This window comes from Lepidochelys kempii, chromosome 5 (assembly GCF_965140285.1).
Source record: "Lepidochelys kempii isolate rLepKem1 chromosome 5, rLepKem1.hap1, whole genome shotgun sequence".
In the NCBI taxonomy this organism is placed as follows: Eukaryota; Metazoa; Chordata; order Testudines; family Cheloniidae; genus Lepidochelys; species Lepidochelys kempii.
In genome coordinates, this window is record NC_136384.1 from 48,270,647 (window position 1) to 48,295,488 (window position 24,842).

The 24,842-nt window shown below is 39.7% G+C and overlaps 1 protein-coding gene and 1 long non-coding RNA gene across 8 annotated transcripts in view; one reads left to right on the forward strand and one right to left on the reverse strand.

Moving 5' to 3' along the window:
• The window catches only part of LOC140911364 (uncharacterized), a 39,172-nt gene extending 24,411 nt beyond the window's left edge, over positions 1 to 14,761 (forward strand). Inside the window, exon 3 of the long non-coding RNA XR_012158917.2 lies at positions 12,097 to 14,761. This is a non-coding gene — a long non-coding RNA (uncharacterized LOC140911364). The remainder of the gene's footprint in view (positions 1 to 12,096) is intronic.
• Positions 1 to 24,842, reverse strand: part of HMGCR (3-hydroxy-3-methylglutaryl-CoA reductase) — a 43,059-nt gene that overhangs the window by 13,379 nt on the left and 4,838 nt on the right. For all 7 annotated transcript variants that reach the window (XM_073344230.2, XM_073344232.2, XM_073344227.2 and 4 more), the window contains exons 2-12: positions 21,368 to 21,554; positions 20,775 to 20,886; positions 19,124 to 19,211; positions 18,774 to 18,858; positions 16,257 to 16,362; positions 5,740 to 5,846; positions 4,185 to 4,301; positions 3,784 to 3,935; positions 2,200 to 2,444; positions 1,886 to 2,058; positions 198 to 392 (exon numbers count right to left, since the gene is read on the reverse strand). In XM_073344230.2, coding sequence (XP_073200331.2) covers positions 198 to 392; positions 1,886 to 2,058; positions 2,200 to 2,444; positions 3,784 to 3,935; positions 4,185 to 4,301; positions 5,740 to 5,846; positions 16,257 to 16,362; positions 18,774 to 18,858; positions 19,124 to 19,211; positions 20,775 to 20,886; positions 21,368 to 21,532 — 1,545 coding nt within the window. In that variant the 5' untranslated portion in view covers positions 21,533 to 21,554. The remainder of the gene's footprint in view (positions 1 to 197; positions 393 to 1,885; positions 2,059 to 2,199; positions 2,445 to 3,783; positions 3,936 to 4,184; positions 4,302 to 5,739; positions 5,847 to 16,256; positions 16,363 to 18,773; positions 18,859 to 19,123; positions 19,212 to 20,774; positions 20,887 to 21,367; positions 21,555 to 24,842) is intronic.

The following is a 24,842-nucleotide window of genomic DNA, read 5'->3' on the forward strand; positions in this document are numbered from 1 at the left end:
TGTGAACTGAATGAATACCCATGCAGACTGTGTTTGTATGAAGACAGATTGAAACTATAATTGACAGCTTTGTCTTAATTCTTTGGAAGTGGTGTACATGAATTATAATTTTGAGAAGAATTTGGGGAAAACATACAAAAGGAGTCACCTTAAAATTTAAAAATTAATTCACTCTTGCTTGTCTCCATTATACTTACCAAAGAATAATTGTAATGCCTGTAAGGAAGATATTGTAAGGCTGATGGTTCAGGGAGCTTCTGAGATAACATCTGTCTGCGAATAGATACACCACGTTCATGAGTTTCCATCAGAGTTTCCAGTTTGTAAGCAGGAATATGCTTAGCATTGACTAGGTTGATGACTTCTGCATCAGTGAGGAATTTTGCACCTTTCTAGAAATTAAAAAAAAAGTTTTGTTTGTGTTTGTACAAACTGCAGTACAACTTTTAATGTTTCCAGTAATATTTCATCTTTCCAGTATGGTAAAGGATACTCGTTACTTCTGCAAATCATACCTAAAGAATCTGTTTCATTATCAACATCAGTAAAATGCAGCATACAAAGAAAATAATTCTAAATGCATTTCTGGTCTGTGTCAATCATGAATCCATATAAACCAAAAGCAAAGAAAACTAACAACCCGCAGCCAGATACCCCAGCTGCAATTTAAACTTCAGAGTGAGGCTTTTACTCATTGTAGTGTAAGTATTTTAGTACATGCTTACCATCAAATAACCTGCAATACCTAGCCCCAAACTAAAAAGTTATGTATAGACTAAAAGTTCCATTACGAAATTTCATTGCTTTTCCAGAGTGAAGGCAGACTCTTACTTTAAACACTACAGGGCACATCCTCAGGTAGCATTAATTATCATAGCTCCACTGAAGTCAAATGCCAGCTGAGGATCTGGCTCTGTGTATTGAACTATCTAAAGAAGACAGATTATGTACAAGTTTATAAATGGAAATTTTTCTGTAAAGTACATATTAGGGATTAGGGGGAAGTCTGGTGGTCTGTAGCAGTGGACCCCAAACTGTAGGGCATGCCCCCTGGGGGGGAAAGGGGGCACAATGTGGGGCCCAAGCCACCCCCCACAGCAGGTGGGGAGGGAGCACCACCCAGCCCTGCTTGGTCCTCAGCTCTGCTCCAGCCCTCCCTCCACCAGCCCCGCCTGCAGCCTAGGCCCCTGGCTTGGCCGTGGCTCTGGCCCCACCTCAGCCCCTTTACCTCTGTCCGCACCTCCCCTCTTTCCCCACCCTCCCCCAGGCCCCAGCTCCTGACCGCAGCTCCTGTGGCGGACATGCAGACCGGGGGGTAGTGCGGGGGGATGGGAGGAGGTGTGATATGAAAAGCTTGGGGACCACTGGTCTGGAGGGAGCATAATACTCTGTCACATGGGGAATCAGAATCAGTAGCCACATAACCTCAGAGATTTCAGCTTGGGAGTGGAGAGTGAAGAAAACTGAGCACCTTATGTTGCTCTCAACCAGCCACCTTTAATAGACGTATGGACTAACACTCTAATTGTTCATGAGCAGGAAAGCTACCATGATATGGAATTTTGGGGGGAAGATATGGTAACAAATCTTTTGTTTACAAAAATGGGCAAAAACTGAATTTTTGGCTGCATGCATTCAAGAAACAGAACGTATACAAATAATTGAAAAGCAGGAATCCACTGGACCAGAAATGATCTCTAAAGTGCATTTTGCAATGGGTGTATACTAAGAGTGTAAGTAAGCCACACTATTTACACATACATTCAATTGTAAGAGCAATACAATCAACTGAAGAATGTATCCACAAACAATGGTTTCACTGTAAAATTTTAAAATACTCCTTAAAATTTTTTGGTTTTGAAACCTTATAGTTCTCTTTTCTTACCTCTGCATTTCCAAGTATACATAAACATTCTTCAGTGGAGCGTGGCTCTTTGGGCAACTCAGTTTCAGGCTCCTTTCTATTAAGGAGTGAAGAAGTTTCCGTAGGGATGCAGCTACCAACCACAAATGTAGCCTTGGCTGATGGCTCTCCTAATGCAGGTTTTATTACTTCAACTGCATAAACACAAATTAAAATAGGAATTTAGATTACAAAAATCTCAAACAGACTACAGTTTTTTGGTTGCAAAATAGCCCCACCATTGGATCCTTCAGGAGCAGCCCCAGTACCTAAGATACCCAAAGCATATATATTACCTTTTCTCTCTTTGGAAATTACAGACTCTTCTACAGTGCTGGATTTCTGATTATTTTTTACAAGTCCAGATTGTTTTCTGCAGCAGTTATCAGGAATCTTTTTCTGAACTATCAAGGGAGATGTTATGGGGTTCTTCAGTGAGAGTGTGGACTCCCTCTCTGTCTGTTCAAAGAAGATGTATTTCACAGCAAGAAGAAGAGCTAAACCAAGAGTGATTACTTGCTCAATGTCCAAACTGGCCATTCTGAAGGAGGATCAAACAAGAAGTAAAGTTAAGTGTGTTTTGAGTATATAAAAAATGTTTGTTTATCACTATAAACTCACACTGCTTTAACAAACAAGCAAGACATGCAAGCTAATACCTAACAAGAAACTGCTACAAAGCTAACCAGCAATGTTTATATAATCTTGTGTATATAGCTACATTTGATAAAATGTATCACTGGGACATCCATTTGCTTTAACAAGAGCAATATGTTGATCATAATTTATGCAGTTATTAGAATCTCAATCACTCTACCCCCTTTGTAACAGATAATTTAAGTAAGTTACTTTAGATAAGAAACAGCACGGCAGTTCAGCATGTTTGAAGAAAAGCCGTGAAACATCTCTCACTAAATATTTACTAAACCACAGTGAACAGCAATTCTTATGTTGAAACCCTAGCAAAGAGAAATGTAATACCAAATCGCTCAGAAGGCATGTGCCATTCAACAGCTAAATCACTGATTTAACAGTTATTTCCTGGTAAATGTCGTGTGATTCAATTATCATCTCTTGCCATCCGTGGCAGCTATTTTAGTGGATACAGAAATTAAGCCGCTTAAATAGGTAAGGAATCAAGAGATTTAGAGGCTGATTTTCAGAGGTGATAGGAATCCACAGCTCCCACTGACTTTGAGTTGTGAGTTGTCAGAACCTCTGACAATCAAGCCCATAGTAATTTAACATTAGAAAAAAATCACAAGGAAAGAGAACAATGACAAGGACCCTTTTTCCCAGTCCTTGGGGATGGGTGGTGCACATGTGGGAGAAGCTGTGCACGTTCCCAGAGAGAAGGGAAGCTGGTTTGAACACCTGACTAGACTACATCAATTACCATTAAATTCACAATCTCTCCACACAGTCAGCTCCAATTTTCCTCTGCTATGCAATGTGTGTTAAAAGATTTGTTTAACTTAGTAACTGGTATAAAAGACTCATATTTAGGAACTAATTTAAGAAATGAAATCTACTGTAGTACAATCACAAAATTTAAAAATAATGCCGCAGATCCTCAGTCTGCCTAAGCCTGCTTTGAAATACATCAGCAATGGACCTAAGGCAGCATTATGGCATATGAAGAAAGATTGCTAGTCCCTGACCATAGCTAGACTGTGGAGCTTGTACAGGAATGACTATGGAATGCCATGTCACACAAGGATCTCCATATGTAGAAAATCCTACAGTGGCCAAAGCAGATGGGTTTATGGCTGCTTTGCAAAGTACTTTGCCTTACAAAGTAACCTGAAAGCACCAGAGAATAAGCCCCAGTAAGTGGAAGATGCAACAGAATACTTAGAAGGACCAAGATATTCACTCACCTAGACAGGTAAAATTGCCATAGAGAAACATTAGGTTCAATTCTCTTTGGTGCATTTTCATCCATTCCCACTGAATTTTCTGCTGTACTGTTTTGAGCAGATGGTTCTGCTATCCAGCGACTGTGAGCATGAACAAGAACCAGACCTAGAGACTTAAAAAGGAAAGAGAGAGAGAAGAGTGAAACCTGTTTCCAGATGTAACTGGCCAGCAAATCTAGTAACAAGCAGCAATTTTTTAAAAAAAATATTTTTTTACTTTCCCATGCCCTCCTAGGTTTAAAACTAAAAGCTGCTGTTGACAACAGACAGGGAATATAACTTTACAGTAACTGAGAAATATTTATGCATACATTTAATTATATGGTTGCTTTTCTCTAAAGAAAGGGAAAAACCCCACATACCATAATCATTTTAACCCTCTGCGTTACAGGGTTTGGTTTGTTTTCTTCTTCTTCCAAAACACGGGCAAAATGACTAAGTTGCCATATGGGTCGCCCCTCACGACTTTCACGAGAAAGCTACAACAAAAAACAAAAGATCCTGTTCAGTGCATATATTTGAAGAAACAGAGCAGCAAGCAAACTTTTTAATAGTATGTCACTAGAAAATACAAGAAAACTGTCAACACAAGGAAGCTGTACCAAGTTTAATCTAAGTCAGTTTTTAAACCATGGCAACCACCTATGTTGGGCACTTTCTTTTTGGTTTAAAACTGGCTTGTTTTGGTTTAGCTTACAATGAATCCAAATCAACTTAACCTAAGCCACAATAAGGGTGTCCATACAGCCTTTTGCACTAATTTAACTAAATCATTTAAAAATCACACCTTTAGTTAAATTGGTTAAGCTTTCTCCTGTACACAAGCCTGTAGTTACATCTGATCCACTTAATACCACACTGAAGACTCAGTGGCAATACAGGAACAAAACAGAAAATTTAAGACCCAAGCAGGAGGTTCTCAGCCCAAAATGTTCAAATTTGTATGTCTAAAGTTAAGTCCTTAAATCCATAAAATAAATAAGGCCTTGGTTCACAAAAACCTCCTCATTCAGGAAAATATTTAAGAATGTGCTTTCCTGAATTGGGGCCTGGAAGTGGCTCAATTTTCAGAGAAGCTGAGCATCCACAAATCTCACTGAAGCAAGAGTGAGAGCTGCCCAGCACAAAACAAAATCCATGCCACTTAGGTGCTTAAATACAAATGAAGGAGTAACATTAGGCAACAAATTTTGACTATTTAAATCATATTGCCTGTAAATCAAAAATCCAGAAATCAAGATTAACACTAATACAGACCTCAAAATATGATCTACAGCATTTCCTAGCGTAAGATTGTGCCTGAACTTAATACTGAAAGCTAAAGGACATCATATAAACTGGAATGCTGACCTTTCAAGTTAATTACTGGAACTGTAGTATAAGAAACTGTGTAATTTTCTGCTCTATTCTGCTCCAGAGTTAGTTGTAAAAGGGGATATTACCCAGGACATAATTTATCTCTGTTTTTATGAGAAATTTATTCCTCCAAGCACACATTCATGTTCATTAGATTAGTTCATTACATATGTATACAGGGAATATTCAATTACCTTATTGGTTTAGAAGCTATTGCAGAAGAATAAAGTTGAACACACACAAAAAACAACTACAAGTTTTAAATATTGATAACTGGAAGATTATATACTATTATTATTTTCAACATCTAAAAACAACTGAAGGTGACATGTTTTTGTTCCAGATATACCACAACCATACAAGTTATGACTTTGATTATGATTCCTCTTGAACAAAGAAATAAATGTATAATAGGATATAAATTGTGAAGGCTAAACTTGGGTGCAATACTAAATTGTTATCTCTCAGTTTAAATTAAATAGCTATACAAAGAAAAACAGGACACCACCATTAGGCCAACATGCTCTTATGCTACTGATGCCATCTTGAAACTGGTCTTACCTCTAATACCAAGGACACACATGCTGGAAAGAAAGTCATGAAGACAAAGTAGTTGGCAAGAACAGACATGCAGCCAAAGCAGCACATGATTTCAAGCTGTCGCACTCCTACATTAAAAAGAGGCAAAAACAGTCTTACATTTTGTGCTTACATCTTACACAATTTGCTTTCTTTATGCTGAAAAGGTATCACAATGGTAGCACAACATTAACATGACTTTGTACATCATAAAAGGACTGACTGTCCCATCCCTAGATTGCGAAAAGTGAGCACATTAAGCATTGATGTTGAAATAATTAGGATCTACAAATGCAAGATGAGGACCTACACTGTAAGGTGTACCTTTAAGAATACTACTGTCATCTTATTTAAAGTGTAAATTAGCATTAGTATTTTAAAGCTCTCAATGAAGGACTGGTTCTAAGTTTGCAGGCTTCAGATTGTGACTCCTAATTCATCTGTCTACCAGAAGTTGATTTCAAAGTAAACTTTAATCTGTGATATTTGGGCAGAGGTAGTCTGTCATGTATTTAAGGAGTCAGGAAAAGTATTGATCTGTGGCTACTCTCTTGTAAGCATTGCATATATGAGCAGTTACTGATCTTCCTTCTGAACTTTGCTTTATACTAAAAAAAGTTTTGAAGTGATATTAAATGTTATGAATATTTTCAGAATTAGTCTGCCCCATGAGCATTTCTGTAATTAGAAGAAAACTGAAGTTTTCATTACGTGGTTTTTCCACAGGTATATTTAAATCACACAGAGCTGAAACTTAGAACTACGGGGTTGAGATGGGCAGGTTTAAATATGCTTTCAAGGTTAAAGATGACAGGTCATGAAGAAGATCTCTGTGTAAGCTCAAAACCTTGTCTCTCTCAGCAACAGAAGTTGGTCCAATAAAAGATATTACCTCACCCTGCAGGTCTCAGGGGGGAAAAAAAGTAGTCTTGTGCACTTTTCTGATGTACAAAAGTAGCCGGAAAGGTTTTTCAAACCCATCCCACCAAAATTGTTTTTACATTAGAAATTCAGGTCCTGTCTAGCCTAGAAGCCTCTGTGAGGGCTGGAGAGCTAATGAAATGATGTCATCAACAATAGTAGGAATGAGACCTGAGAAACTGAGAGGAAGGAATTTTTAGTCTGACTGTTTAAACAATGTTTTTGTTAACAAAGAATCATAGAATTTCAGGGTTGGAAGGGACCTCAGGAGGTCATCTAGTCCAACCCCCTGCTCAAAGCAGGACCAATCCCCAACTAAATCATCCCAGCCAGGGGTTTGTGTCACACACACACACACACACACACACACACACACACACACACACACACACACACACAGTTTCAGACTCTGTTTATACATCATAAAGAAGCACAAAAGTCTTCAAACCAATAAAAACAGCTGAATTATTTACATCTGAAAAGCTCTTACTTTTTATGATTAGTAGCTACATTTCCTAAAACAAAAATCTACAGCGCCAATGAAGATAAAAATTATAGAAAAGAAAAATGTAAGTAGAAGTTTCTTTGCCTGTTTGCAGTTAAAACAGACTAATAATCCCTAGCATGTAATTCATTTTAGAAACATTAGTTCTTACAACAATATGAAGGAGGCAAGTGATAGTTATTTCATACATCTGTACTGAAAGTGTAATAGATTTAAAAAGTTCCACTATAGTGAGAGATTTCAGTTCATCCCAAAATAGTAAGGGAACAGCGTACAAAATAAGATCCCAACCCTGTAAAGTGATCTGTGCAGGAGACCCTTGACCCATGCAGTGTCCTATAAGAATTCAATGGAAATCTACATTTTCCTTTATGTCATCAGCACCTGCAATATTATTCACATCTGTTTTAAGATAACAAAAAGCAAGTACAGTGGAATCACATCATATGCGCATTTAACTTACATAAACTCAACTATATGCGCTAGGCAAAAAAAAAAGAAAAACAACAATTTAAATATTGTAGTGCTGGATATTCCGCCCACCATTCCACTCAATGAGCGTATGCCCCAGAGCGAGCGTGAGATGTGAATCTGCTGTTCCCTCAGTCGGTCTCAGTTCTCACGTGCCTCTCATAGTGTGAGCATCTCACTGCGCTGAGTGTGATTCTAGTGTTTAAAGATACATACTGTATTTTTTGTACAACATGGCCCCTAAACGCAAGCCAACTACTTCATCTGGTGCTCAACCGAAGAAACAGCGATCTGTTCCAATGCTGGAGGAAAAACTGGCTGTGTTGGACTTATTGAGAGACAGTATGTCAGTCTCCAATGTGGTGCGTAAATATGGCCGCAATGAATCTAGCATCCGTGCCATCAAGTTTCGAGAGAGAGAAACTCGTCAAGCCGTGGCATCAAGTTCTCCAATAACTGCTAAGGTGACGAGCCAGGTGTGTGACAGACTTTAGTGAAGACTGAAAAGGCATTAAACTTATGGCTGGAAGACATGAACCATAAACATATGCCCATCGAAGGCAACACTTTGCGAGAAAAAGTTCTTAGCCTCTACGTGCTGTTCAAACCTCCTGCCGAAGAGGGACAGCCTTCTGATGAGAAGGAATTCAAAGCCAGCCAAAGTTGGCTTAACAGTTTTAGGAACCGCTTCAACCTCAAAAACGTGCAGACTACTGGTGAAGCTGCATCTGCCAATGAAGAGGCAGCAAAAGCCTACCCCGAACAATTAAAGAAAATCATAGAAGAAAAGGGCTATCTTCCGGAACAAGTTTTTAATGCTGACGAGACTGGGCTCTTCTGGAAATAAATGCCCAACTGCACTTACACTTCGAAATTAGAAAGACAAGCTCCTGGCTTCAAAGCAGCTAAAGACTGTGTGACTGTGTTGTTTTGTGGCAATGCGGCTGGGTATTTAATAAAGCTGGGCTTGGTCTACAGGGCTGCAAATCCCCATGCCCTAAAAGGCAAAAAAATCTCCTGCCTGTGTTCTGGCAATCAAATAAAAAGGCTTGGGTGACGGCAGCATTATTTCTGGATTGGTTCCACAAGTGTTTCATTCCAGAGGTCAAGTGGTACCTCGAAGAGAAAGGACTTGACTTTAAAGTGTTGCTGATCGTAGACAATGCTCCTGGCCACCCTGCGGCACTCTGGTTTGCGCATAACGATGTTGAAGTCGTCTTTCTCCCCCACAATACCCCCTCCATCCTCCAACCTCTGTTAAGGAAAAGTTAGCACATGTGACTCCATTTTGGTTTGGGGCCCACCATTGTTTAAATGCCAGCACATCATACACCAGGAGGAGTGATCCTTAGATACTGAATCTCTGTGAAAATCCTCCTCCTTGTCTCCAGCCTGCCTTGACTCCCAGTATCTGGTTTTTGTCAGTCTCTAACTCCCTGTCTCTTGGCCTTGATGTGAGGCCTCCCATTCTGATAATAAAAGTTACTGATGCATGGCTTTAGGACCATGCTGTGTAATTAACATACTGGTATAGCACGAGGAATGCACCAAGCAAGGATAGGTGGTAGATAAGACAAGGGTTTGTTTATTGGCTAAGGTTTCCAATGCACGAGGGCAACATGCTTTGCTAAAAAGTATATAACCTTTGTATAATCTGTATTCATGGTCCCCCCTGGCTAGCAGGGGGGCACCACGCTCGAGCGTAATAAACTTAGTGTTTTTTGGGAACTCTGCAGTTGTGGACTTTGTTTCTGTGCCTCAGCCTAGATTCGAACTGTGTGTGTCCTATCAGGTGTAATTCGTAGCATTGGTGTGCGTGTCCTATCAAGTGTAATTCGTAGCATTGGTGTGCGTGTCCTACCAGGTGTAATTCGTAGCATTGGTGTGCGTGTCCTACAAGGTATAATTCGCAGCAGTTGTGTGCGTGTCCTACCAGGTGTAATTCGTAGCATTTGTGTGCGTGTCCTACAAGGTATAATTCGCAGCAGTTGTATGCGTGTCCTACCAGGTGTAATTCGTAACAGTTTTGGCAACCCAGATGGGACTCTAGGCTCGCCCCAACAAGCGAGACTACACTCCTCCTCTCAGACAGCTCCAGCCGGCACAGGGTGAGTTCACCTTTGAGAACTCTGAGGAGGGGGGTGTGTGAGCCGTCGCTTAGGCGATAAGGTGGCACATTTTGTGTTCTTTTGGTAGCCCATTATGGGTTGTGAGCAGAGTGTAAGTAAGGGGACCTCTTTGGCTGAAATTCTCGAGAATTGGGGGGAATATTTCTGGCACCTATGGGTTAGGCAGGAAGAAAGCTGTTATTTTATGTAAGGTTGAGTGGCCAACACTAACAACTCAAACATCTGTTGAATGGCCACCGGATGGGTCCTTTGCTGGGGATACATTAACAGTGCTTAGAAGGAGGCTGGAGGACAAAGCTCCAGCCCAGATGAATTATTGGTATGTATGGGACAACTGGGCTTATGTGCATGCGAAAGGACATCCTCTTTCCTCCTCCTTTTCTTATTCATCTCAGGGGTCTCCAGCCCCACTCTGTGCTATGCCTGCTTCTGCCCCTCCTCCGGCTTACCCTCGGCTTTCTGACTTATGCCCGTCACCTCGTTGCTTGCCAATTAGCCGAGCTTTCTGTCCAGGTGACAAGCCTCATGTGGGGAGGACTCGGGTAGCCCTTGTAAGTAAAAATATTTAAGAAAAGAGACCAGGAGGGCTGGTGGCTAGTTAAGAACCCTCCTTGTTAATTTGGTAGTGAAACAAAGCTGGTGCTCATGGAAGGGACAGTTCAGAGAAAAAAAAACAGGATCGGGCCCAAGCGGGCAGGCAACAGATAGAGAGATTGGAAAACAGGTTGGAAACTTGAAGGTCATAGTGAAAAAAGAGGAGTAAATAATTACAGGAATAGAAAACATAAATCCCGGAATAATACTTGGAATGGTAAAATCTAAGTTAATTGGGTGTCGTTTTGGGAAATAAGCAAGTGATTTAAGAAAGGAAAGTAAAAAGTTAACTCTTTAGTTGCTGGAAAGAATTAAGCAGTTGAACTTTGTGAAATACTGGAAAGAAAAAGAATTCTTGGTTTCTTTGCAGCCATTTTGGAAAAAATGGGCCCTTTTCCAAAGAAATGCAATTATACAGTGCTACTTAATTAGTATCTTATTAGGTTCCCAGAGGCTACAATAGGTGATGTCTTCCTTTTCAGGTCGCTGTGTGTTTGACAGCAGGAATTAAAAGTAAAAGGCAATCAAAAGTCTGGTAAAGTTTATTGTGCCCTTTTTAAAGTAAGAATCTTTAACCTGTGGATCCAAAAGCAAGCTGGAAAGCATTTGTTTTAATGTAAATTACCTACCTGATAAGGTAGAGGCCACTGAAACCTGGGCTGCCTATAAAACAAATACAAGAAAATATGGGTAATTCCTCTGTTTTGCCTGCAATTAACAAAGGTATTTGTATAAAAAGGAAATATTTTAAGCAATGACTGACTGCCCAAAAGGGGTAGATCTGTGGGGTTTTTTTGTCTTTCAGAAAATCAGAAAAAAACTGATGCCAGCTGAAAAGCAATTCAACATCTCATGAATTTACTGGCACAATAGGAATTCTGTTCTGTGTTCTATGTCCTGTCTTGTGGTGTTTGTCTTGTGGCCAGAATTGCTGTGTTTAATTTTTCATAGGACAGTTTAGTTTAAAACTAAATAGAAGGGTTAAAATCAAAATGCAGATACTTGTTTTATTCAACTTGGAATACAAAGTGTTTGGATAATATCAAAAAATATGATATACTAAAGTTTAATACATTTGCTTAAGTAAAAAAAAAAAAAAAAAAAAATTCATTGGCCAGATCTTTTAATTGAAAAAATTGTTGTTAAAATTTGCACACCAACAGTCTTTGAAAGCAAGGACATGAAAGGTTAACCCACTCCCCATATTATACATGAAATCCTTCTGGCTACCTCACATTTCTAGCCAGAGGGCTGGGAAGGGAGGAAAGCTATTGGACACCAGAAGTTGTACCAAGTGGACTCCTCAAAAGTGGGTGTGCTTGTCCTGGCTTGTTGCTCCAAAGCTCTGTAATAAAGTCATTTTCCTAGAAGGGTGTATGTGGCATACATTATACAATAAGACTAAAGTGCTGTATAATGGGCAATGTACATGTGTTCCTTTTTAAACAAAGGTGTATAAGTAAAAAGTGAAAGTTTCCTTTGCAGGTTAATAAAAGCCAAGAAGGGGAAAAAAAATAAAACGGAGGACGAGCTAATTCAACGCTGTAACTGGCAGGCTCAGTCCAAAGATAAGACACGGGCCTGCCCAAGGACACTACTCACAGCTAGGATTTGGCTAACAGCCAAGAAAGAGGGGGGCTTAAATGTGCCCAAGCAGCTGTGAGATCTGCAACACACTACCAGACATTAATGAAATGTGTTAGGTCTCTGTATTTACAGGTAAAAGAAGTCCTGCTTCAAGAATCCTGAGCAAACCTGCCATTTGTTAAAACCAGGTGACTGGGTCTACATAAAGGTCCATCAACAAAAGACTACTCTGGCCCCATGCTGAAAAGGCCCTTATTAAGTCCTGCTAACTACCAACACCGCTGTGAAGTGCCAAGGACTGACTGCCTAGACCCATGCTTCTTACTGCAAAAACACCCCTCCACCTCGAGGTGACTTCACTTCGACTACTGATCAGCCTGTCCCTCCTTCTGGGTTTTTTTTCTTTCCTCCTTTTGAACAGCAAAAAAATAACAAGGTGAAGTGCTAGTAACCTCTCCCTTGTCCACTGACAAAGCTAACCTGCATTCAGTATTTGCTAAAAAAAAAACCAAAGCACTACAGGGTGACGTGCTAGTAACCTCTCCCCTGTAGAATGCAAAACCATGACTGTTCCAAAAAAAAAAGAAACGCCTGCTCTGCTAAAACCACCAAAATCCAAGGATTCCTGACTGCAAAAGACACTGAGAATTGGCCTTGATGGCAAAGACGGAGCATTGTACATTGGCAGGGAGAAAGCTGCGGAATGTATTCTTGGGAATGTGAAGTAAAGTGGTGGGGTGGGTTTATTCCAGAGGCTGGAACCTGTGCTTGTAGGCAAGTATAAATACCAAAAACGCCTTACAGCAACGAACATTACTCCCACCATCTGCCACCACTCCTTTGCAGGTAAAGGTTCCTGGATCCATCATAGCTACGTTAAGTTGGCGCTGGGACCCCCACCTGACCCTGACAAGCCATTGGATGAGCCACTTCACGAATGAACACCACGACCAACCCATGGACTAAGCTTTCCAGCTACTGGGACCTTCACAGCCCACCAGGACTTTTTGTGTTCCTGTTTATTGGACTTACATTGGGGGTAGTGTTTTTTGTATAGTACAGGGGAGGATGTCGACTTTGGTATGGTTTGCCTGGGGGGGGTCCTCTCCCTCTCCAAGTCCAGTACAAGGATGGGAGGGCAATAGCTTCTTGAATTTAACCCATGCTATCAAACAGGGTGTAAATCGAACGCAGTGTTGGATTTGTATTCGTACCCCCACATATTTAGGTCAGGGGGTCCCATGGTAGGGGTACCTATCCCCCTTAATCGAACACTCCAAGCTAAGCTATGGGCAAACACTACATTTAACTGGAATGTTACAATTCAAATATGGTCTATTGATATGGTGGCCCAGAGTAATTATGCTTTATGTGTGTCATGACGTAAGGGCATAGAAAATACAGTTTTTGTAGGGAATTTTGTGGGGTGCCAAGGACACCACCCAAATCAGCTCTGGTGCGGGAGGCCCCTCTACCTACTCCAGAACCCGTGGCCCGTCCCCGAGGGGTCTGGCTGGTATTGGTTATGTAATCACACAGCCTATAAGGTTCTCCCAGCAGGATGGTGTGGTACATGTACCTTAGGGGCTATAGTACCCACCATGACAGTACACCAGAACCTGACCCGGGGAGAGATCCGCAATCTAGTATAGAGGGACCAACGAAGTATTCCTTTAAACCCCCTTTCTTATCGGCCCAAAGGCTTTCACTCCTTTGTGCGTTGGTTTCTGCCATGGTTGGGAGTAAGCGAGCTGAAAAAAAGCTATAGTTAACATTTCAGCTGCTTTGGAACTAATGGCAAATGCTACTGCAGATGCTCTCTCTGCCCTTCAAATTGAAGTCACCCAGCTATCCCAAACTACATTGCAAAACCGCCTAGCCCTGGATTATTTCCTTGCAAATCAGGGCGGGGTTTGTGCTCTGGTCAATTCAAGCTGTTGTGTATTTGTAAATCAGCACCATAGGGTGGAAACTGACATCCACATCCTCAAGCAACAGGCAGCCCTATTCCACCACATCAGCCTCGACACTACCAACCCCGGATTCCAGAAGGTCTGGGACTGGCTCACCTCATGGCTACCGGATGTGGGGACTTGGGGACGGCGTATTTTGTATTTACTTCTTTTTTACTGTTATTGTTTTTGCATTATTTTTTGTATGCCTACAATGCTGCAGTATGTGCTGTCGGCAGTTGCTAACCCTGCAGCGCGGTTACTCAGCCCAAATATAGCTTACTGACATAAAAAAAAAAAAAAAGGGAGGACTGTTAAGGAAAAGTTAGCACATGTGACTCCATTTTGGTTTGGGGCCCACCATTGTTTAAATGCCAGCACATCATACACCAGGAGGAGTGATCCTTAGATACTGAATCCCTGTGAAAATCTTCCTCCTTGTCTCCAGCCTGCCTTGACTCCCAGTATCTGGTTTTTATCAGTCTCTAACTCCCTGTCTCTTGGCCTTGATGTGAGGCCTCCCATTCTGATAATAAAAGTTACTGATGCATGGCTTTAGGACCATGCTGTGTAATTAACATACTGGTATAGCACGAGGAATGCACCAAGCAGGGATAGGTGGTAGATAAGACAAAGGTTTGTTTATTGGCTAAGGTTTCCGATGCACGAGGGCAACATGCTTTGCTAAAAAATATATAACCTTTGTATAATCTGTATTCATGGTCCCCCCCTGGCTAGCAGGGGGGCACCACACTCGAGCGTAATAAACTTAGTGTTTTTTGGGAACTCTGCAGTTGTGGACTTTGTTTCTGTGCCTCAGCCTAGATTCGAACTGTGCGCGTCCTACCAGGTGTAATTCGCAGCATTGGTGTGCGTGTCCTACCAGGTGTAATTCGCAGCATTGGTGTGCGTGTCCTACCAGGTGTAATTCGTAACACCTCTCGAACAAGGCACAATTCACTGGTTTAAGACCACGTACATGAGGCTTACGTTCTCACAGATACATAGTGCTGTGGATGCTGATCCCAATCTTAATGTGATGGAGTGTTGGAAGTCCTTCTACATTGCCGATTGCATCACATATATTAAACAGGCAATGGATGCAATCAAGCCTGAAACAGTCAATGCACATTGGCGAAATCTATGGAAAGAATGTGTGAATGATTTTAAGGGTTTCCCGACCATTGAGAAAGAAGTGAAATGCATTGTTCAGGTGGCCAGGCAAGTGGGTGGTGATGGCTTCGTCGACATCCTTGAGGAAGAAATTGAAGAATTAATTGAGGGCCATAGAGAAACATTGACTAACGAAGAGTTAGAGGAACTGATAAAATTGTCTACAGAAACGAAGATGACGACAACGAACAGGAAGACCCAGCAAGTTGGAACCTTCAAAAACTTGCTGAAGTGTTCCAAGCAGTGAAACACTGGAATGATTTAATTTCTGAATACGATCCCTCTATAGAACAAAGTCTCAAAATCACACGTAGTATTACAGATGATTTGAGACCGTATCAAGAAACGTTTGAGCAGCTCAAGAGACAACAGTGACAGTTGCCGATCACCATGTTTTTCAAGAAAAAACAACCAGCATCAGATGAGCCTATGCAATCAACTTCTCGAGCTGAACCAGAGCCAACCACTTCACCATTATCATTGTCGTCGTAGACTAGCAAGAATATCCAGGATGAATGGTGAGTGGTTAGGTTTACTGTTTTCCTTTTTCATTCTTTCATTCTTCCATCTCTCTCTTTCTCATGTACACTGGACCCTCGCTAGAACGCTGGACTATGCGCAGTACTGCGTTATAGCGGTGGCCGCGTTACCCTGGATCCCAATTTAAATATTTAAATTTGGGATCCATCGCCACAACCACGCTATATGCAAATCCATGCTATAGCGATGCACGCACTAGTGAGGGTCCGCTGTAATTAAAATACTGTAAAATTATATTTTGCATATGTACTCTTTATTATATACTGTACATGACTGTATATATTAGACATTTATACATATTGCTGTACAGTGTTGTACAGTATACACAAAACCATGTACAGTATACTGTACTTTATGGGCAATTTAAGGGATTTTCAAGGGTAATTTTGACTATATGCGATTTTCACCTTACGCGCTGACTTTAGAACCTAACCCCCGCATAAGATGCGACTCCACTGTAAATTCAAAATATAGGCAATGACTATAGCTCCCTAATTGTGCCAAGACACTGAAATACGACCAGTAAGAACATCTATTGTTTGAGGACCTGGAGATAATTGACACCTTACCTGTGAATTCTTTCTTTTTTTATCTTGAGATAACTAGACTCTTGACTACATTACTCACCTGACATAGTACCAACACCAATCACAAGACACTCAACAAGGGCATCAAGTGTAAATGTAGGACCTAGAATTGCCATTCCCCGTGAAATATTTTCTCTTACTTCATCCTAAAAAACACAGGAATTTCCCTCAGTTAAAATAAAGGCAAAATGCGAACAGTGATGTGTTTGCGAAGTTATACTAATAGACAGCTCTCTGACAGAGAATGGGATGAATCACATGAACTTTTGATTCGTGTAGAGGAAGTGAACTGTAGACCATGGTGATTAAGCAAAAAAGTGAGGTTCAGATAAAATGTGAAAAAAGCAGGCACAACAGGTCAAGCAGACTTGTTGTCCTTAACATTTCTCACCCAACCCCTCACAACACGATAAAAGAGCCAATAGGCCCAAGGTAGGAATATGAGCTCCCATCTTTTCTTCATAAAAAAGAGCTGCAATCATGATTAATAAAGAGGATTAAAAAGGTTTAACACCTTGATTATATAAATGCATATTGTATGTGAATCTATGGCTTAATACAGACATGTGGGTTCATTTCTCAAATTCTCCTAAGGCTGATTTTGTTCTTTACTTTAATCATTTAATTAATCCAAGATGTTAACCTTTGATAATAATTTGTATTGTTTCACAATTTATGTACTGACTGTACAGCTCTCCATCCTTAGCTGGCAGTTATTCTAAATTTCTTACATTAATTGAGATAGACCTTTGGTAATATTTATTAAAGAGACTAGGACACAAAGTTTTGTTAAGATAAAAATCAGTGAACACTTAAAGTCTATGCATGAGTCTACTTGAGTTCTGATCCTTTTAAAGTAGTTTAGTAGTTTTTTAATAGTTTAATGGTTGTGCGTTCTATACTGAAACCTAGAATATTCCAGATCAAAGGCTATGTCACTAACACATCTTTCCTGTTTGTCTTATTACTTGTATAATCAACTTTTAAAAAAGCCACTCATGTCTTCAATAATAAAAAGACAATTCCACTGGGGTATGTTTGTATGCAGATATATCCCCATTATGAAAAAATAATAATTCTTCCACTCAGGACATTTAAAAAAAAAAAAAAAACTATAGTATACCCTTGCTATAATGCCCTACACAATAACAAACCTTGGGCTATAGGGAACCCAGTCCCTGAATCCCACCTGGAGCCTATGGGGCTGACGGCTCCCTTGGCCCCACCTGGAGCTCAGTGCCCCACCGTCGCCCCGGGGGCCGGAGGAGCTGTCACCTCCCCAACCCCATGGGGCCAAAAGAACTCTCAGCTTCCACTGCCAGGCTAGAGGTGTCAGCTGCCCCCTCCCCCCAGCAGGGCTCTTTCACTATAACGATCCCCCGGCTGTAACGAACAAATGGATCCCCAGGGATTCATTATAGTGAGCATACTGTAGTGAGGGACAAATAGGAGCCTTCCTTCCTCCACAAGAATTAAATCTAGATTCTTAGATTTAAAAAATCTCAATATCCAAAAGCCTGAACCTTATTAAAATGCTGTATCATTTACAGGGCTAATGCAGGTTGTAAAAACTAGTGTTGAGGGATTTAATTAGCTGTTCGACAGAGCTAAACAGATTTACTGTCATGGAATCAGCATCACAACAGTAGTCTCAGACCTGGTATGGAATAAGATGAAAGTCTGACGAAATAGAGCAGAGAACTGGCAACTGAAAATCACTAACATGCCTGAGAGAACTAAGGATTTACTAGTTTTTTATTTTTTAAACGTGTAAACTGTTACACTAAAAACTCCAGAAATCTATTCTGCACTAATTTCACATAGGACACTCCAAATAGTGAGAAATCCTTGTGGAACTTAGGCCATCTACTGTACTCATAATTAGTATTATATCCTGTTTAGCTATTTATGGTGCTGGATGGCCATTCTTATGTTTTCGTATCTTCGAAAAAAGCAAAGATTCTTGACACAGTTCAAATCCAGGAGATGGGAGAGGACGCTGATTTGGACTTGCATAAATATTAGATATGGAGTCCACAACAGATGCCACACAGTGCCTGGGTGCTAACAAAAATCCACTTCATGCTCTGCAATACCAATGAACATTTTACACTTTATTTTGTTAAGTTTGTTCAGGTTACTGTACTTGTGTACTTCCATTCTTTTTATTATTTTAATCTTACTTACAAATTTTCTGCATACTTTTTATTATATTCTTTAGACCACTACAACATTTTTCCTTTAGTTGGTGACAGTTTACAATCTTAACTTAATTCTAATGATGTTTTTGTCTGGGAACTGTAGACTCACTAAACAGCATTGCTAATATTGTTTCCACTACAGTCACAGGGCCTGATCCTGTAAGTATACTGATGCACATGAGCAACTTTATTCACCTGACTAATTCAATTGACCTCAATAAAACTATTCACTTGAGTGTTTGTAGGATTATGTAGGAACACTTGACATAGCATTAGTATGTATGTATATATGTCTCATGAGGCATTAATATTCAGATGTTAAATTCAATAGCTACATCATAAAAAGCAAGGCTGACCTGTGAGTTGGAACTGAGTGCAAATTTGGCTAATGCACTGGCTCTAGAAAGGTCAATCAGAAGCAGGAAAAATGGTAAAGCTTCACTGAAACAAGAGACATAGAGGAATACATTAATGATCCAATAACATTAGGTTTAAAAAAAACCAAACTTGTGCATTATACAAAATGGAAAAATCAAACTTTTTTTGAAGCAGTAGCTAATCATGTTAATCTATCAATTACAGAGCTTTACATAATTTAGACCAGAATGAGCCATGCTTTATATTAGAATTAAAACATGATTTAACATAAGCACAAGGATTTCAAGCTATTTAAATTTTTAAAAACCTGAAAATATGCAATACTTACTTCAAACCTGTCAGTTCTTTATCTAGGAAATGAATCACCACTGTACTGAAAACAAAACTTGAGAAGATTGTGAAGAGGCCAGCAATACCTTAAAAAAATTGTAAGAGTTGCACTTTTAGATCATTCCAGACTAAAATAAGAAGGCCCCTAAACCCAAACATTTTACAAACTAACTTTCTCCTTCTTCCAAAGGACCTTTTTCACATGATTTTACACTCCATTCTTCTCGTTTGCAGCAATAAACAAGTATCTCCGACTCAAGTATTTAACTGCTACACTAGCTGAGAGAGACTTTTCAATATTGTGCTCCAATTTAATCTCAGTTTGGGAGGGATGGGTTTAGTTCAGATTATATATTTTATTAGAGAGTCCAGAAATCCTGCTTAAAACCAATGGCTGAATATGATGAAGAGAGAGGACATTTCCAACCCTATCATTTATGAATGATCATGGTAAAATATCTATTTTTCTGTTATTAGAGAGCAAGCCCCAGGAAGCATGACAAATGCATGTTTATTATGCATAGGTAAAATACAGAATTAAAATGGTTAATGAAGATGTTTAGCTTTGCTTCAGCTTTTCATACTGTATTTTCTTAGGCTAAGTTTTCACTGTTAATACTCTGGGTTTGTCTTTTCTAAAAGATGTTTCAAGTTCTAGGATTTAGCCCTGGACCACATTTTAATCTAATTTCTGATTTCCACTATTCCTCAATCATTGAAATAATGTTTGAAGATAATTGTGAAATTGCAAGTTTAAATTCCTTCTGAATTAATACATAAGCCAAAAGAGCTTTAAAATACAGATTTAAATTGTTAACCATCATTTCCGGATTGAATTAAATATAGCTTGTTTTTAATTAACTAATTACAGAGTTAAGAAATTACCAAGGGGATAAACATATAAACAAAATCCAGTTTGAAAACTCGTATGGTTGTATGCTGAGGGGAGAAAAGGCAATGGATGGGGGCTGGAGTTCAGTCTAAGGGAAATGTATTTAACTTTGGTTAGTTTTGGTACACACTAGTCTTTTTGGCCCTTTAATAAGAACATTTGAAAACACATGCTCTTTGGAGAAGTTCCTCCTCTTTTCTTCGCAAATTTCAATTATTTTTTGTCAATCTATGTGAAAATCACAAGCACGTGCAAAGTTCTGATGAACTGGGATTTAAATGTGAATACTCTTTTTTTTAAAAAATTGTAAGATTCCCCAAAGAGAATCACAGTTTATGGCACTTCAAAAGTGTGATTAGTACTGCATTTTAACAAAATTAAAGATCCTAAGGAATCCAAGCCACAAATCTCCTGGTTACTCACTGGAAAAAGGCACCTCATGAGAAATCTGAGAGGATGATCTCACAGAAGTTATTTCAAGTTTTGTTAATACACACTTCAATAATTACATTTTTTTAAAACAACAGTTATATACTCGCACCTCACTTCTGTCTTTCCAAACCTATGAGACAGTCAAAATTTTAATAAAGAATCATTTCACTTTTAAGCAGTACTGAAATGTTCATCTTGCTACCTGTTAGAGGGGCAGATTGATTCCATTATATATGTGACCATTTATATTATAACATTCACTAACACTTTTCTCCAACTAAGAAACTAAGGTAACAAATAACAAATACAAAATAAGATACTCTACCCAAAATATATTTTGATCCAAGCTGCCTTAGATTCTGAAACTGGAAGTATATGTAAAGGATTGCTATACAGCGCGTGATTGTCAGGATTATGATGTCGCTGCTCAGAACATCCTGTTTGAAATAAAGATGGCTTTAGTTGGCTCTTATATTAAAAACCAATGAATTTTTAACAATTAAAAGTACCATACATTTAAATTATTGAAGCTGTAAAATAAAAATGTGTAATTATTTTCTGAAAAATAAGTGACCATACTATATCACATTTTAAAATCTTTAAATATTGCAAAAAATGTAAGTGTTAACGCCAAGAATTCCTAGTTCACCAAGTGTCTTATGATTAAGAGTTCAATTTAATAAAGACCTACTGCGTCACACTGTCTACTAATTGCTTATAGCTATACACATCCAAAATGGGGAAATTATGCAGACATTCCTTTCTATGGTGGCTAGCACGAGGAGAATTACTTCATTTCTAAAATTTTAGGCCATTTCCCTCCCTCTGCCCTTATTCTATGAGAAAAATCAGCATTTTAAGAGTAGTTTCAGGGTTACGTAGTAGATTAACTGTTTCAAAATAAATTTAACTTCTTACTTCTTCAAGTTTTGGGCATTCATAATTCCAGCCACAGATCTTATCATTGCCAGTGAACATCTTCATGGACATCATACAGATGGTGAGAGTCACAGTCCCAACAATGACTTCCCATGGATGAGAGGCTACAAAAAGGCCATGCATTCGAAAGAGTCTCGACAGCATTTTCAAGTTTGTTTTTCTACACCTAGAATATGCAACAAAAGAAAATTTAGTGTAATTAAGTGAAACACTTCAAAAAGTGGAAAAAGAATGAGCATTGTATAATTTCCTCTAAGCTACTACTTCTCATCAAGTCTGTATGTTTTAAGACATTACAGAATCCATCTCCAAATATGTATTTGCCTCTCCTGTTCTGAAAAAATCTTCTAATCTATCTGCTTCTCCAGATTCCTCAAAACCTGAAAAAAGTCATCTTCCCACCTCGCCAGCAAGCACTCCATTGCCTTTTTTTTCCCTCAGAGATCTACTCAAAGCCCCCAGATTTCTTCTTTTCCAATCTTACTTTTGTACTCTTCCATCCACTGAAATCCACTTACAAATTTTACCAACCTCTGGCCAGTTCTACTCTATCCTTGTTCTGTTTGACCTGACCTCTGACCTTGTTAACTGCTTCATTCTCCACATACTCTCCTCAATGGCCTTCAGTGACTTTGAACTCTCCAGACGGTGCCTATATTTTAGGTTTTTTGCTAGTAATGGTTGGAGTTGGTGTTAAAAACACTGGTGTTTGAGCTATACTACATCATCTAACCCTGTGTAATAAATGCTGTGATCAAAATGCAACCTGCCATTCCATGTTAGCACTGCCACTAGTGGTACTGTAGCAGTGGGAGATTTTCACAAAAAGCTCAGCGTAGATGAGGCCTCGGATTCTTATCTCAATGACCTCTCTTTCAATATTTCTTGGGGGGAACTACATCTTCTCTTAAAACCTCAACTTTTTCTTTTATCTATTATCTTTTATATTATCTTTATTATCCATTATCTTTATACTCATCACTACTAAATCTACCTCTCTATCCTGATTTTTCACCCTCTCTCCATTTCTGCATCTCCATCAGCAGCTCAAACATCCCCTGGACACCTTATAGACACCTCAAATCTGAGGATAACTTTCCTCCTCACCCTCCTCCTCTGGCTCACTTCTCTACCAATGTTGACAACTCGCACCATCCTCCACAGCACTCAATTGAAGCCATTTTGACTTTTCTTTCTTTCTTTCTTCCTCTGTATTCAGGCCCTTACCAAATAGTGCACCTTCCTTCACTATAAATCCCACTAAAAATTGATCCCTTTCTTTTAATTCCTTCTAATCCTTAATCGTTTTCATCTCAACTATACTAATTCCCCCTCCAGCCTACCTGCCTCTCAACTTGCCTATCACTTCAAACCATCCAAATTGCTGCTGTGAAGGTTATTTTCCTCTCATACTACTCTGACTCTTGTTTTCGCCACATCTCTCAATATCCATTACTAGCTTCCAAACCAAATTCAAGGCACTATTTCTTCTTTCATCTAAAAATATTAATCCCCTTCCACAACCAATATTCTGCCCAAGCTTTTCCAATATCCTTTACCTCTTTCACAATCTTATTTTTCAGTGCCGCCTTTCATCATCCCATTATTCTTTTAACACTCCTAGTTAACATTCACCAAGAGGCCCACCTATCCTGTAAATCCTTCCACTATGAAAACCACACGCCATCTTCTTTGCTGTTTCTTGTACTTTTGGATTCTAAGCTCTTCAGGGATGTTTACCCCCTGTTTAAGGTTACATAGTTAGAACTAGAATTTCATTGCACCTTAGGGCTGTTACTGTGACAAGTACTACTGGAGTTTGTGGCTTATTTTTCTATGACATTAAGTCAATTTATTTTAAATATCTAAGATGAATTTTTTAAAAATACTTGAAACCTTAAAGTTAATCAGTACTTAGATTATAAGATCACTAGGCCAGGGGACATCTTTTCATTATGTGACTCTGGGGACCCAATTGTGGATTGGGGCCTCTAAGCATTTCCATAACACAAATGATTAAAAAAAAACCACATTAACAGAAATTAGAAGTAGCAACTGTCCCCCTTCAGGGAAGTGATATGCCTTCTTCTCAAAACACATCTTCTCAGACACCAAAAATGCTGCAGTCACTCAACAGGGAGGCATAAACCAGCCTGCAAAAATGCTTATCTACAGGCTGAAGAGGTGAGGTCCTCAGCAGCTGGCAGAGTCTTTTTCTGTCCAAGTGCACCACCTTAATCACAGGGGTGGGTTCTAGCACCACAATATTTTTCTTCATCCTCCTGCAGAGACAGAGGACTTTGCAGCATTTCCTGTGAGTTAAGGATTGTTAATTATGCATGAGCTCTGCTCGTATTTATATATCTACATTTATATATCCACGAATTCTTGGGGGGGTGGGGCAGCAAACGTGGACAAGGAGCCTGTCCCTTCCTGTTGCTTCTCTCTTCCATTTCCCTTCAACTGAACACTTGCTGGCCTTTATAATCATTTAGGGTGTGATCCACAAAGGAATATAGGCATTCCAATGCTGAGCATCATGGCGCCTAATATTTAGGAGCCTAGAAAATCATAGGAACAACACTGAGATCCAAAAAGCCACTTTAGGCACATAGGCTCCGTATACAATGAAAGGGGAGACAGAGAGGTCTTAAAATACAATCCAAAAAAGCCACAAGCAAGGCAAAGAGCTGCCTAAGCTAGCCAAAAGCAAGAGGGGTGCTAAGCCCCGGCCCTCTCTCACAGATAGGTGTCTAAGTCTGGGCTGTAGAGAGAAGCCTATCTCTGCTTAGCAATACACCCACAGGCACATCTTTGCTGGAGTCAGGTGCCTAAGGCATTTCTTGCAGGAATGAGTTAGGTACCTGACTCACACCATGCAAAACAGCTAGAGGAGGTGGTGGCGCCTGTCCTCACCCCCGACCTTCAGCATGTAGCATTTAGGCTAGTGGTTAAAGCATTTGCCTGAGATGTGGGTGACCCAGATTCAATTTTCCCTCTCTACTAATGAGGGAAAAACAATTTGAACAGGTGTCTTCCCATCTCTCAGGAGAGTACTCTAACCACTGAGCTGTGAGCTTTCCAATGTGGAGCTCCTTCAGTCCCTCCTGTTGAAGTTGTTCCACTGTGGCTAAATAATGAAAGAGTGCTTGGAGCAGGAGGACTGGAGCCAGGGTCTTCCATCTCTAAGAAGTGTGCCCTAACCACCCAACTAGAGTCATTCTCTCTCTGGTGCAATTGTTTATATATTTATCCAAATGGAACAGCTTCAACAGGAATGAGGGAACCTACTGGACTGGGTACCCATCATTTGATCTTTGCAATCTGGCTATGTTTCAGATTGCATTTTCTGGTTAAGAGTACTTCTTCCCAACCCCCAATTACCTTCTAGGTTTTGGGGAGGCTACCATAGGATTTTTTTTGTTTGTATTAGTTGGATTGTATTTTTAATATA